This window comes from Phacochoerus africanus, chromosome 16 (assembly GCF_016906955.1).
Source record: "Phacochoerus africanus isolate WHEZ1 chromosome 16, ROS_Pafr_v1, whole genome shotgun sequence".
In the NCBI taxonomy this organism is placed as follows: domain Eukaryota; kingdom Metazoa; phylum Chordata; class Mammalia; order Artiodactyla; family Suidae; genus Phacochoerus; species Phacochoerus africanus.
In genome coordinates, this window is record NC_062559.1 from 8,299,100 (window position 1) to 8,314,430 (window position 15,331).

General features: G+C 41.1%; 1 protein-coding gene across 1 annotated transcript in view; it reads right to left on the minus strand.

Annotated features, from left to right (window-relative positions):
- The window catches only part of AGK (acylglycerol kinase), a 102,554-nt gene that overhangs the window by 23,669 nt on the left and 63,554 nt on the right, over window positions 1-15,331 (minus strand). Inside the window, exon 10 of the mRNA XM_047763154.1 lies at window positions 1,136-1,215. Coding sequence (XP_047619110.1) covers window positions 1,136-1,215 — 80 coding nt within the window. The remainder of the gene's footprint in view (window positions 1-1,135; window positions 1,216-15,331) is intronic.

A 15,331-nucleotide genomic window follows, 5' to 3' on the forward strand; every position in this document is an offset into this window, starting at 1 on the left:
CAGGCACTTCACGAGCAGGAATCACCAAGTGCCGCAAGTCAGATAAGTTTCTGTACAGACAATGCGGCAGGAAGGCCTACAGAGCGAAAGAGGGGTTTCTGGATAAAAGCTGGGTGTGAGATCAACCGTAATTCACTGAAACAAGACGAAGACTGTAAGCCTGTTTACAAGGAAAGGGAAAGAAAAGACCACGCCCGCCAGACAGGAAGCAAACCTGCCTGGGCCCCACCTCGGGAAGCCCTCGCCTGCCGGCCTCTCCTCCTTACACGCTGCAGGATACACACCCTCCTCCAGAGCCCGTAGTTGCATCCCACACAATGAGTTCTCCAAAAATAAGGCCCTTCTCAAGAAAAGCAGCAGCTGCCCTCCAATCACCTCCCCAGGCCTAGCCAGGAACTTGCCTTTCTTCCTCTGAAACAGGCGGTCTGGGCCTGTCAATCTGCTAGGCCTTCAGAAGCAGCACCTCTCGCTCTGGGGAGTCTTCTGACCAGGGCTGCCAAAGCCCCACGAGGCTCTGGCCCCAGCGGGGCCCTTCGCGTGGTACCCAGCAATGCAGGCCCGGGAGCAGAGGTCATCCAGCACCCTTCAGGCCGGCCTGGCCTGACCCGCGCTCAGTAGGGATGTCTCGAAAGAGAGATGCACTCTGCTCGGCTTTGGTTCACGTCAGGCTGGTGCGGAGGCACGTGGGACCTTCTCCAGGCTTTCTGCACAGAAGGTGTCCCTCTAGGATTCATACATAATTCAGTCTCCAGGCCCATCACATCTATCGCTAGATCACTATACGCTAAAACCTCAGGCAGGGACAGAATAAGATGTTTTAAAATCACTACAAGACGTTCCTGCCATGGCTCAGTAGAAACGAATCTGACTAGTATCCATGAGGCCACAGGTTCGATCCCTGGCCTCGCTCAGTGGATTAAGGATCCAACATTGCCGTGAGCTGTGGGGTAGTTCGCAGATGAGGCTCGGATCTGGCATTGCTGTGGCTGTGGTGTAGGCCGGCAGCTATAGCTCTGATTTGACCCTGAGCCTGGGAACTTCCATATGCCGCAGTGCAGCCCTGAAAAGGCAAAAAGACAAATTAAATAAATAAAAAAATGAAAAACAAAATCACCACACATTAGCGACTTTTTACCTGCTAACTGTGACACCAGCATCTCGGAAAGATCCCCATCGGAGGCCAGTCAGTGCAAACACAGGCTGTTCCTTTTCACCCTGCAAGTTAAATACATTAAATTAACGATGATAATACCTTGGAACTCTCTACACATAAGTAAATAGCAAATGTCCATGGCCCACTTTTCATCAAACCAAAATTCTAAAAGCTAGGTTCAAAAATCTAAGAAATTGACTCTGTGAGTGCTCAGTAAAAGTACCTGAATAAACCATACTGTAAAATGAAACACATTTGTATGCATTAGCCCTCATGAGTCTGCTGGCAAGAAAACGTATGATCATACTTCAGACTATAATCACTACACTGATTCTTGGACCAGAATGTCCAAGGCAAAGATAATTTAAGCCTGCATTCTCTTTGGAAAGCCAAGAGCTGTCAAGGAAGATGGGAATCCTGGGAGGTACTCCAGAACGTTTCACCCGAGTATCTGAAAATACAGCCAGATAATTGTCATAACAAGTTGGAGTAAAAAGTGATTCGGAGTTTCCACTGTGGTTCAGCAGGTTAGGAGCCCTGCTAGTATCCTTAGGATGCGGGTTTGATCCCAGTCCTCACTTAGTGAGTTCAGGATCTGGTGTTGGGACAAGCTGTGGTGTAGGTTATAGATGCGGCTTGGATCCTGTGTGACTGTGGCTATGGCATAGGCCGGCAGCTGCAGCTCTGATTTGACCCCTAGCCTGGGAATTTCCACATACCGCAGACGTAGCTCTTCAAACAAACAAACAAAAAAGTGATTCAGATTTAGTCCAATACTTTATGACTGAATACTGCATTATTAGCAAGTTTCTAATAAGCCAGTGCATTTAGCAATATGTGGAACACACACAATAGAGCCAGTCTAAGAGTTTATACTCCACGATGGACTATATATGAAAATACATACGCCAGGATTCTGAGAGATACTTTTCCTGTGGCTCAGAATTGCAGCGAAAGCCCAAGGGTATCCCCACATTCTAAAGAGAGCTGCCAAACACACACACACAAACACACACACACAGTATCACAGAATTTGCTAAACGGGCACAGAAGTAGCTCAGTTTCCACCATGCCATCATTGCATCATGGAAGCAAAAGATTAGGAACTGGAGGAGAATCCGTGGCACTGTAAGTTGCTGGCCTGGAGAAAGAATCTTCTTAGGAGAAGTGGTGCTTCCCTCAGTCCCACTTCAATCCCACTTTCACTCCTATTGCCACGGCACTGAAATAAGCGAGTGTTCTTTAGGGGCCAGCTTACAAGTAAAAGACAGGGGCCTCTCACTCCTTGAGGGTGTACCTGTTGAAGCAGATTTGCTTTTCTGCTCTTTCCACCTGCTTAAGTAGAGGGAAAGGGACTAGAGAGAAAATGGTAGAGCAAAGAGGTAATGGTGAGATAACTCACAACTGGCACAGCAAGGATATATTTGTCTCCTGAGTGCCCACAGCAGGGCTTGAGCCATCCTGACCATATCATTCATCCATTCATTTTTTTTCATGAATCATTAATGGTTATATATTACATATCAGGAACTAGCGATAAAAAATGTCTGTTCTCAAAGAGCTCAAGGTATAATGGGAGTGGGGTGGGGGGGTATACAGATACAGACAACAGCAATACAATGCACTAGGTTCAAAGAATAGAGTTATCTATCAAGTGTTACACAGAACAGGTACAACTGTACAATGAGTGAGGAACATAGGAGATGGATGGTCAGGGATAATACAAGTTTCAAGACAAACTACAAATTTTAAAGAATAAGGTAAAACGTCATATGACCATCTCACTAGGTGCAGAAAAGGTATGTGACAAAATTCAACATTGATTTATGGTAAAAATTCAACAGAATGAATACAGAGGAAACCTCCCCCAACATAATAAAGGCCATATGTAACAAGGTAATATCATACTCAACAGTAAGAAGCTAAAAGCCTTTCCTCTAAGATCATGAACAAGAAAGACAAAGATGCCTACTCTTAGCACTTTCATTCAACATAGTGTTGGATGTCTTATCCAGGAGAATTAGGAGAGGAAAGGGGAAAAAAAGGCATACAAATTAGAAAAAATGAAGTAAAACTATCACTATTTACAGATGACATGAAAAAACTAATAAATTCATTAATGTTGCAGAATACAAAATCAACAGACAAAAATCCGTAACATTTTATATTACACCAAATGATCAGAAAGAGAAATAAAACAATCTCATCTATAATTACATCAATAATAATACCTAGGAATAAATTTAACCAAGGAGGTGAAAGACCTGTATATACATGTGTGTGTGTGTGTGTGTGTGTGTGTGTGTGTGTGTGTGTGTATGTGTGTACGTTTGGTAACATTCACCAGTGAAACTGTCTGGACTTTTGTTTGTTGAAAGATTTTTGATTATTGATTCAATCTCCTTACTAGGAATCTGCTTATTTACTAATGAAAGAAAGTGAAAACAAAACAAATACATAGGAAGATATTCTGTGCTTCTGGATTATTACAAGTAATGATATTCAAATGTCCATACTACCCAAAGCTATCTACAGACTCAGTACAATCCCTACCAAAATTCCAATGGCAATTTTTAAAGAAATAGAGCAAATAATCCTTAAATCTGTATGGAACCACAAAAAAAAAAAACCCCACTCCTGAGAAAGAAGAACAAAGCTGGAAGCATCACACTCCCTAATTTCAAACTATATTACAAAGCTATAGTAATTAAAACTATATGGTACTGACATAAAAACAGACACATAAATCAATGGAACAGAATAGAGAGCCCAGATATAAACCCACACATATAAGGTCAATTAATTTATGACAAAGGAGCCAAGAACATACAGTGGGGAAAATTTCTTCAATGAATGATGCTAGGAAAACTGGACAGTCTCATGCAAAATAATGAAAATGGACCAGTCTTACACCATATACAAAGATTAACTTAAAATGGATTAATGACTTGAATATAAGACCTGAAACAATAAAGCTCCTAGAACAAAACATAGGGTGTTAGCCTCTTCACATAGGCCTTTGGTGATGATTTTTGAATCTGACGCCAAAAGCAAAAGCAACAAGAGCAAAAATAATTAAGTGGGGCTACCTCACACTAAAAAGCTTCTGTACAACAAAGGAACCATCAACAAAATGAAAAGACAACCTAGAGAATAGGAAAAAGTATTTGGAAATCATGTATCTGCTAAGGGCTTAATATCCAAAATATATAAAGAACTCGTACAACTCAATAGAAAAAAAAAATCCACTTGAAAAATGAGATGATCAGGATAAACATTTTTCCAAAGAAGACAAACAGATGGCCAATAGGTAAGTGAAAAGATGCTCAACATCACGAACCATTAGGGAAATGCAAACACAATCACAATGAGATATCACCTGACAACTGCTAGAATGGCTACTATCAAAAAGATTTTTTAAAAAGTGTTGGTGAGGATGCAGAGAAAACAGAACTCTCACAAACTGTTGGTGTAGTCACTATAGAAGACAATATAGAGGTTCCTCAAAAAATTTAAAATAGAACTACCATATGACCTAGCAATTCCTCTCCTAGGTATTTAGCCAAAGAAAACAAAAACACTAACTCAAAAGGTATAGGCACCCCCATGTTTACTGCAGGATTATTTACAACAGCCAAGATATGGCAACAACCTAAGTGTCCACGGACAGAAGAATGGATAAAAATATTGTGGTGTGTATACCCATTTGCATACACGCGCACGGAGGAATATTATTTAGCAATAAAAAAGAATGAAATCTTGCCATTTGGGACAACATGAATGGACCTTGAGGGCATTGTACTAAGTGAAATAAGTCAGAGACAGACAAATACTACTATTCTCTCCCTTATATGTGGAATCTAACAAAAACAAAACAAAAAAAAAACAAGCTCAAAAAAATTCAGAAAATAAAAATGGTGATTGGCAGAGGCAGGAAGTAGGGGATGCGAGGAATTTTTTTAAAATGAAATCTATATATTTTAATTCCCCGAAAGTGTATGTGTGTGTGTACAAAATATATATCCATATAAATCCTAAATTTATTTATTTATTTTTAGGGCTGCACCTGTGGTATATAGTGGTTCCCAGGCTAGGGGTCTAATCAGAGCTACAGCTGCTGGCCTACACCACAACCACAGCCATGCCAGATCCGAGCCATGTCTGTGACCTACACCACAGCTCATGTCAATGCCGGATCCTTGACCCACTGAGAGAGGCCAGGGATCGAACCTGCAACCTCATGGTTCCTAGTCAGATTCGTTTCCACTGTACCACGATGGGAACTCCTCATTTATTCATTATAAATAATTACAATTTATTTATATTAAAATTTTTGGAGATCTACCTAGGAGGTTCCCAACAGTGAGCCAAACACTATTTTATACTGAAGGAGAATGAACAAGGCTGAATTGTTCTGTATCAGGCTAGGGAAGATGTGTGCTAATTAGAGGGGGGGATGCAGGAGAGAGAGGCCAGTCCCCTGAGGAAGAACATTCTATTACAATAGTAAGTGTATACCATAGTGATTTCCCCAGTCCTCCCAAAAAAGAAAAAAAAAAAAAAAAGAATAAAGGACCTCGATTGGGGAGGTTGAAGGGAAGAGTAGAGAGAAAGAAAAGAAATGAGGCAGGAAGCTGCATTCTGGCCTAAGGGTGAGAAACAACATATGTGAATAATTGGCTGTATCTATGGGAACAGTTCCCAGATGTTTCTTAAGATCTTAAGTGTTACATATAGTAACGATGATGATGATAGAAGATTCCATGTTGAAATAAGTGGGGAAATAGCAAACTTATTTAGTTTGAAACAAGCTATGTTTACTGCAGTTCTTCTTAGAGTCTTTAACATGTTAACGTACGTTATAAATTTCCAAAAGGAGAAATACTATATACGGTTTTCCTGAGCTGTTAACTGTGCAGCCCTCTTCTGGGAAGACACTTTGCATAAGTAACATTCCCAGGGGACATGCTGTTCTGAAGCATGTAGAACAGGCAGGAATGGCTGAGCTAAGTACTCGAGACTTCGTGATGGGTGCTCTGAGACAATTTTCTCTTTCTTCATGTGGTGGGAAGAATTTTAGCAATATTCTTTTTTTTTTTTTTTTCGGTCTTTTTGTCTTTTGTAGGGCTGCACCAGTGGTATATGGAGGTTCCCAGGCTAGGGGTCGAATCAGAGCTGTAGCCACTGGCCTAAGCCAGAGCCACAGCAACGCGGGATCTGAGCTGCATCTGCGACCTACACCACAGCTCACGGCATGCCGGATCCCTAACCCACTGAGCAAGGCCAGGGATCGACCCCACAACCTCATGGTTCCTAGTCGGACTCGTTAACCACTGCGCCACGACGGGAACTCCAAGTTTAGGAATCTTCTGTTAAGATTAACTGAGAAGCTGTGTAACCTTCAGGTTCCACTGAATTGGGGGCTGTGGTCTCGCAAGGGCTGGGAATGGCTCTTGACAGTAGGAAAGGAGGTGAGGGAAGAGTGTGAAGAGTCTAGAAGGCAGATAGGCACGAAGCCCTTAGGCTTCAGAAGATGCCCGAGGTCAGCAGCGAAGAGACTGGTCCCGGCTGGCGCTCATACAAGCACAGGAGAAATACGCAAGGTCAGAAAGAGCAGAAGCCAACAGAAAAAGCACCACTGTATCTTAGCCCAGTGATGGTCTGGGTGATAGAGATGGAGAGGCCAGGAGACAAACACAGACACAGAAAGACAGGCACACAGCCAGGTCTTGGCAGCAAAGGAGATGAGCTGCTCCACGTCAGAGGTGCCCCTGGAAAGGAGTAAATCTGTGCAGAGAAATGACCTCATGGTTTGCAGAGGAAAATAACTGGGTCAGCTGGTTCGAATCAAACATAAGGAAAAGTGAAAAGAAAACTGTCAACCAGATAGACAGGTGTCTAATCTAGGAATATTAGGGATTCTAACTGAAGAGAAAGAAACAAGGCAGGAGGAGCTCTAAAGCAGCACTAAGAACCATCATAAGAGAACGAGCAGCATGGGGGCTTGCTTTCACAGAAGAAAGCCGTGCAGCAGCCAGGAGTGATGTGTGAACTTCTCCCTCTCCCTCTGCCCTTCTTACCACCTCCCCTATTCTCCGCATTGGCTCCTTCATAGGCAGGGTCTGAATCCAGCTGAAAGAACTAGAAAGAATTTCACAAATCCTTACAGCAGTTACTTTAAAGTCAAGTTCAAGGCATTATAGACGACTCTATGGAAAAACTGCCCTTTAAAAATCAGGGGACAGGCCAAGAGTGATCCCACCTGAACAAAGCAGTGAAGGAAAAAGCCATGGATCCTAAAACAGAAAATATGGAGTCCATGTCTGTCTCCAGCACGACCAGTCCTGTGACCAGATGATACTTTTTAATAAAATCTGTCAAATGAAGATATTAATACATATCTTGCCTCTCTCACTGGGTAAGAGGGTCTAAGAATATGTGAACTCACATTGGATAATGTAAATATAGAGCATTATTATAGCTTCCAAGCACTATTTCTTTTATCTTTGGAGACTCTTCAGTTATATGTTTAATTGCTTTTCCATAATTGCAATTTCCAGAAACAAAGGAAAAAGAGAAGACAAAGTCAGCCTGGCGGGTTGCTTCAGAACCACAGTAGAAGCTATTGTACTATGTTTTCTAGGAATTGATTTTAAAAGTTTTCTGCTTCCTGGTCTGTGTTATCAATATACAGAGTAATGTGGTAAATTTGATACTGGTTTCATCAATTCACAAAGCCAGTGTATTTGAAAGAAAAAGATAAAGGAGACAAGAGACATTTAAATACAGGCACAGTCAAGAATTTCCAGTTAAGTCCTAAATACTCTAGAATGCCTCACTTCTCACGCATAAATAAGAAGCAGTAAATCATTCAGGTATTAAGAGATCCATCCTGATTCCCTCCTTTGGTAATAACATTTTAAAACAATATCTTCATGGATGCTGATCTGTGGCATCTTTCCTAGCCTAACATTTCCCTCAGCACATTTTGTGAGAACGATTTAGCTTTATTATGTGCTAAGGAATCGACTGCAACTTAAATCACTTTTATCCTGGCCAGCGAGGTCAAGGGAGAGAGTCTAGATCTCCCAGCATAAAGAACAAAAACAAATAAAAGGGAAATGGGCTGCAAGCGCGTGGGTTCACCAACCATAAACATGCACATAGCAAATGCTATATAAACAAGAGTGGCTTTTCAGGATGGAAGTTTAGAATCGTGACACCGCATGGATACTTCTTTCACAGATACTCAGAAACCTGCATGAATACAAGATGTGCATGGCCTTGGAGGACAACCTGAATGTGGCTGGCACATCTTAAGGCCAAATCTGAGTAAAAAACGCAGGTTTCACTGTGTATAAAATTATATGACCTTATGGCTCAGCCTCCTTAGGAAACTGCCTTTTCCAAGGAGAAATAAAGAAATTTAGATGAAGGAGGAATCCCTACTTAACCACTATCAACTGAGAATATCTTTTCTCTGTTGTTTTGTTTTGTTGTTTTTGTCTTCTTTGGGTTTTTTTGGCAATACCTGCAGTATGCAGAAGGTCCGGGGCCAGGGATTGAAGCTGAGCCACAGCAGTGACAACACTGGATCCTTAACCTAGTGAGCCACCAGGGAACTCCTCTTTTCCCATTATAGAAGAGAGAGCATTCTGATCAAGAATCAGGAAAGGCTATTGGGTCTTCTTCCCTTCAAAATCTATTTTTGGTATGATTATCAAACAAAATATCATTTTATATGTGCAATGAATGTCATTTATACCTCTCCCCCAGATTCGCCATGCCAACATTTCCTCATATTAGCTTTATCTGTGTGTGTGTAGTTTGTAGCATTGTTAAATCATTTGCAAATAAATTGCACTTCATGACCTTTTACTCCTAAGAACAAAGACATACAGGACATACCCACAACACCATGGTCACTCTCAAGAAATCTAAGATTGGCATGTAACATCTAATATATCATCCATATTAAAATATCTCTGATATCTGTTGTGGTTGTCACTATATTTCATTTTTCCAATCCAGGATCTCATACTGGATTTAATATTATATTTCTTCAGTTTCCCTTAATCTTGAACAGATTCTCTACCTTCTTTTAGATTTCATGACAATGACATTTTGAGGAGGCCAAATCAATGGTTGTTTTTAGAACGTTCCTCGATTTAGCATTGATTGTTTTCTCATTATTAGATTCGGTTAGATTAAGATTAACATTTAGGGTTCCCTGCATGCTCTCAGGCTGCAGGACACCGTCTGCTTCAGCTCTGGGAGCCACCCAGCAGCAGCTGGAGAGCAGCTCCATTTTGAGGGCTACAGAGAACTCAGAGCAGGTGGAGTAACTGCCCAGAGGAATAACGCAAGCTCTATGGATCCTGCCAGTGGCTGTGCAGGGGCCTGCACCAATGGCACCCATTCTGCACAAAAAGAGACGTGAGAGGGTTGCCAGTGTATGTTCCCTGTGGGAGCCGCCAACTGCCCAGCCGGAGAAAAGCACAAGCTCCACGGCTCCTGCCAGCAACTCCACAGGGGCTGGAACCAGTGGCATTTTTTCCATGCCAAAGGAGCCATGAGAGGCCCACTGGTCCACATTCTGATCTGCAGCACCTACAGAGAGCACTCCTGCCAGAAGTCAAGCAGGGGAGGGACTGCCAGAAGTCCAAGTCCTGCAGCCACAGAGAGCGCCTTTTAGCAATAGTTAGGGAGCAGAACCACCCTTGGGGCCACAGAGAGAGAGCCCTAGAGTGGCCAAACAAGGGGAGTGACTGCAGAACACTTTCTGCCCCTACGATTACAGAAAGCAGTCCCAAGAGCCTCCCTGGCGAAGGGAGGGACTGCAGGAGCAGCTGCTAACATGAGGAACTAAAGGAAATAGTCCTGAGAGCTACCTGGCAGTAGGAGGAGTCACAGGAGCCACTGCTGCATGTGCATGCTACAAAAGCAATCCTGTGAACTGTGAATCACTGCCACCATTGCCTCACAGACTCCATCCCTAGCAGCCACCCAGCTCCAACAGAGGTAGTGTGATACTAGTGCTCCCAACACGTGCTCTGGGTACATGTGAACCTCTACCACCCTTGAGAACTCCAGGACTGGGCACCTGCTGCTGCATCTTCATACCTGCTGTTAAGGAGATAATAAACAGAAAGGCAGACATTATGAGACAACAAAGAAGTAGCTTTCTCACAAAGCAACAAGACAAAAACACACAAAAACAACTAAATGATGAGGAGAAGGAAATCTACCTGAAAGAATTCAGAGTGATGATAGTAGAGACAACCCAAATATTGGAAAAAGAATGAAGACACAGCTCAAGAAGTTAAAAGAAATGTTTAACAAAGAGCTAGAGGATTTAAAGAGCAAGATGAATAGCACAATATCTGAAATGAAAAATACACTAGAAGGAAACAATAGTAGAATAATGAAGGCAAAAGAACGAATAAGTGAGATGGAAGACAGAATGGTGGAAATCACTGCCACAGGAAAAAATATAAAGAAAAAAGAATGAGAAGAATGGAAGAGGGACTAAGAGATTTCTGGGACAACAGTAATCATACCAACATTCACACCTTAGGGGTTCCAGAAGAAGAAAGGGCTGCGGAAAATATTGTAAGAGATTATAGCCAAAAAACTTCCCTAATATGGAAGAGAAAACACTCACTCAAGTTGAGGAAGCACTGAGAATCCCATACAGGATAAACCCAAAGAGAACCCAGTGAGACACATACCAATTAAACTGACAAAAATGAAATACAAAGGAAAAATATTAAAAGCCACAAGGGAAATAACAAATAACACACAAAGGAAATCCTATAAGGATAACAGCTGACTTTTCAGCAGAAACTCTACAAGCCAGAAGGGAGTGGCAAGTTGTATTTGAGGTGATGAAGAGGAGTAACCTAGAACCAAGAACATTCTACCCAGCAAAGCTGTTGTTCAGATTTGATGGAGAGATCAAAAGCTTTTCAGACAAGCAAAAACTAAGAGAATTCAGCACCCCCAAACCAGATCTACAACTACTAAAGGAACTTCTCTAACCAGAAAAGGAAAAACCACAATTAAAAACAAGACTATTACAAAAAAAAAAAAACCAAAAAACAACAACAACAACAAAAAAAAACTCACTGGTAAAGGCAAAGATAATATAAAAGTAGGAAATAACTTATTGACAAATATGATATCAAAACTAGCAAGCATAAGAGTTCCCATTATGGCTCAGTGGTAACAAACCCAACTAGTACCCATGAGGATGTGGGTTTGAACCCTGGCCTCACTCAGTGGGTTAAAGATCTGGCATTGCCCTAAGCTGTGCTGTAGGTCACAGATACGACTCAGATCCTGTGTTGCTGTGGCTGTGGCATAGGCCAGCAGCTGCAGCTCCAATTCAACCCCTAGCCTGGGAGCTTCCATATGTCACAGGTGTGGACCTACAAAAAAGGCAAATGACAACAACAACAAAAACTAGCAAGCATGAGAAGAGGAGAGGAGAAAAGCAGAACACTGAAAATACACTTGAAATTAAGAAACCAGCAAGGAGAAACAATTCTACACACAATTCTAAAATCTGTAGATGGTTATATCAAAATATAATGGGAACCACAATGGACACACACATAAAAAAGAAAAAGCAATCCAGATATACCTAAAGAAGGTCAGCAAATCACAAGAGAAGACAACAAAGAGGAAGGGAAGAAAAAAGACCCAATATAATAACCCCCCAAAATTAAGAAATTGGGAATAAGTACACACATAGTCACAATTATATTGAATGTAAATGGATTAAATGCTCCAACTAAAAGACACAGAGTGGCTGAGTGAATACAAAAATAAGACCCACATATATGCTGTTTATAAGAGACCACTTTAGATCTAAGGACACATACAGACTTAAAGTGAGGGGATGGAAGAAAGTATTACATGCAAACAGAAATCACAGAAAGGTGGGAGTAGCAATACTCATATTAGAAAAATAGATTTGAAAATAAAGAAGATCACAAGAGACAAAGAAGGACATTACATAATGATCAAAGGATCAATCCAAGAAGAAGAGATAACAACTGTGACTATATACGCACCCAACACAGGAGCACCAGAATGCAAAAGGCATCTGCTAACAGTGATAAAAGGAGAAACTGACAGCAACACAATAATTGTGGGGGACTTTAATACCCCACTTACATCAGCGGACAGATCATCCAGACAGAAAATCAACAAAGAAACACAGGCCTTAAATGACATACAAGACCTGATAGAATTAACTGATATCTATAGAACATTCTACCCCAAAGCAGCAGAATATACATTCTTCTCAAGTGCGCATGGAATACTCTCGAGGACAGATCACATCTTGGGCCAGAGATCAAGCCTTGACAATTTAAAAAAATTGAAATTATTTCAAGCATTTTTCTCGAACCACAATGCTATGAGATTAGAAATCAACCACAAGAAGGAAAAAAAAAAACAAAACAGCAAAAAACACAAACTCCTGGAAGCCAAACAAAATGGTTCTAAACAACCAATGGATCATTGAAGAAATCAAAGAGGAAATCAAAAGATACTTAGAGACAAATGATAATGAAGATACAACAATCCAAAACCTATGGGACACAGCAAAAGCAGTTCTGAGAGAGAAGTTAGAGCAATACAATCTTATCTTGGGAAAGAAGAAAAAACTCAAAGAAACAACATAACCTGACACTTAAAACATCTAGAGAAGAACAGACAAAGAACCTAATCTTACACCTAAAACATCTAGAAGAACAAAGCCAAAAATTGGTAGAAGGAAAGAAATCATAAAGATCAGAGCAGAAATTAATGACAGAGAGACCAACAAAACAATATAGAAGATTAATAACTGATATCTATAGAACCAAAAGTTGGTTCTTTGAAAAGATCACCTAAAGTGTTAAACCTTTAGCCAGACTCATCAAGAAAAAAAGGGAGAGGGTTCAAAGCAATAAAATTAGAAATGACACCACAGAAATACAAAGAATCATGAGACTCCTATGAGTTGGAGTTCCCGTCGTGGCGCAGTGGTTAACAAATCCGACTAGGAACCATGAGGTGGCGGGTTTGGTCCCTGGCCTTGCTCAGTGGGATCCAGCGTTGCCGTGAGCTGTGGTGTAGGTTGCAGACTCGGCTCGGATCCCGAGTTGCTGTGGCTCCGGCATAGGCCTGCAGCTACAGCTCCGATTCGACCACCTGCCTGGGAACCTCCATGTGCCGCGGGAGCGGCCCAAAGAAATAGCAAAAAGACAAAAAAAAAAAAAAAAAAAAGAGAGAGAGAGAGAGACTCCTATGAGCAACTGCAACCTAGAAGAAATTGACAGATTCTTACAAAGGTACAACCTACCAATTCAGAACCAGGAAGAAACAGAAAATGTGAATAGAGCAATCACAAGCACTGAAATTGAAAATGTGATTTAAAAACTTTCAAAAAACAAGAGTCCAGGACCTGAGGTCTTCACGGGAGAATTCTAGCAAACATTCAGAGAAGAGTTAACACTTGCTCTACTGAAAGTCTTCCAAAAACTTGCAGAGGAAGAAACACTCTCAAGCTCATTCAATGAAACCACCCTGATACCAAAAAAAAAAGAAAATTATAGGCCATTATCAGTAATGAACATAGATGCAAAAATGCTCAACAAAATATGAGCAAACCAAATCCAAATATATATTAAAAGGATCATACACCATGATCAAGTGTGATTTATCCCAGGGATGCAAGGATTCTTTAATATCCACAAACCAATCAGTGTGATAGACCACATAGACAAATGGAAAAATAAAATGGAGTCCCTGTCATGGCTCAGTGGGTTAGGATCACGACTAGTGTCCATGAAGATGCAGGTTCGATCCCTGGCCTTGGTCAGTGGATTAAGGATCCAGCATTACTGTGAGCTGTGGTGTAGGTCACAGATATGGCTCGGATCCTGTGTTGCTGAGGCTGTGGTACAGGCTGGCAGCTGCAGCTCCGATTTGACCGTAAGCCCAGGAATTTCCATGTACCGCAGGTGAGGCCCTAAAGAGAAAAATACAGAAAAAAAAAAAAACCCTGAAAAATAAAAACCATATGATCATCTCAATAGATGCAGAAAAAGCTTTTGACAAAATTTAACACCCACTTCTGATAAAAATTCTCCAGAGAGTGGGCATAGAGGGGAACTACCTCAACATAATAAAAGCTATATATGACAAACCCACAGCTAACATCATTGTCAATAGTGAAAAACTCAAAGCATTTCCACTAAGATGAGGAACAAGACAAAGATATCAATTTTTTTTTTGTCCTTTTGTCTTTTCTAGGGCCACTCCTGCAGCATATGGAGGTTCCCAGGCTAGGGGTCTAATCGGAGCTACAGCCACCAGCCTACGCCAGAGCCACAGCAATGCAAGATCTGAGCCACATCTGCAACCTACACCATAGCTCACGGCAATGCTGGATCCTTAACCCACTGAGCAAGGCTAGGGATCGAACCCACAACCTCATGGTTCCTAGTCGGATTCGTTAACCACTGAGCCACGATGGGAACTCAAAGGATGTCCACTTTACCACTGTTATTCAACATAGTTTTAGAAGTCCTAGCCATGGCAATTACAGCAGAAAAAGAAATAAAATAAAAGGAATCCAAATTGGAAAATAAGACATAAAACTATCACTGTTTGCAGATGACATGATAGTACACCTAGAAAATCCTACAGATACTACCAGAAAACTGTTAGAGCTCATCCTTGAACTTGGTAAAGTTTCAGGATACAAAATTAATATACAGAAGTCAACTGCATTTCTATATACTAACAAGGAAATATCAGAATGAGAAATCAGGGAAACAATCCCATTTACCATCACATCAAAAAGAATAAAATACCTAGGAATAAACCTACCTAGACAAAAGACCTGTAATCTGAAAACTACAAGATGCTGTGAAAAAAGAAATCAAAGATCACATAAATAGATGGAAAGATATACCATGCTCTTGGATTGGAAGAATCAATATTGTCAAAATGACTATACTACCTAAAGCAATCACAGGTTCAATGCAATCCCTATCAAATTACCAATGACATTCTTCACAGAACTAGAGCAAAATATTTTAAAATTTGTATGGAAACACAAAAGACCCCAAATAGCAAAAGCAATATTGAAAAGAAAAACAGAACTGGAGGAATCAGGCT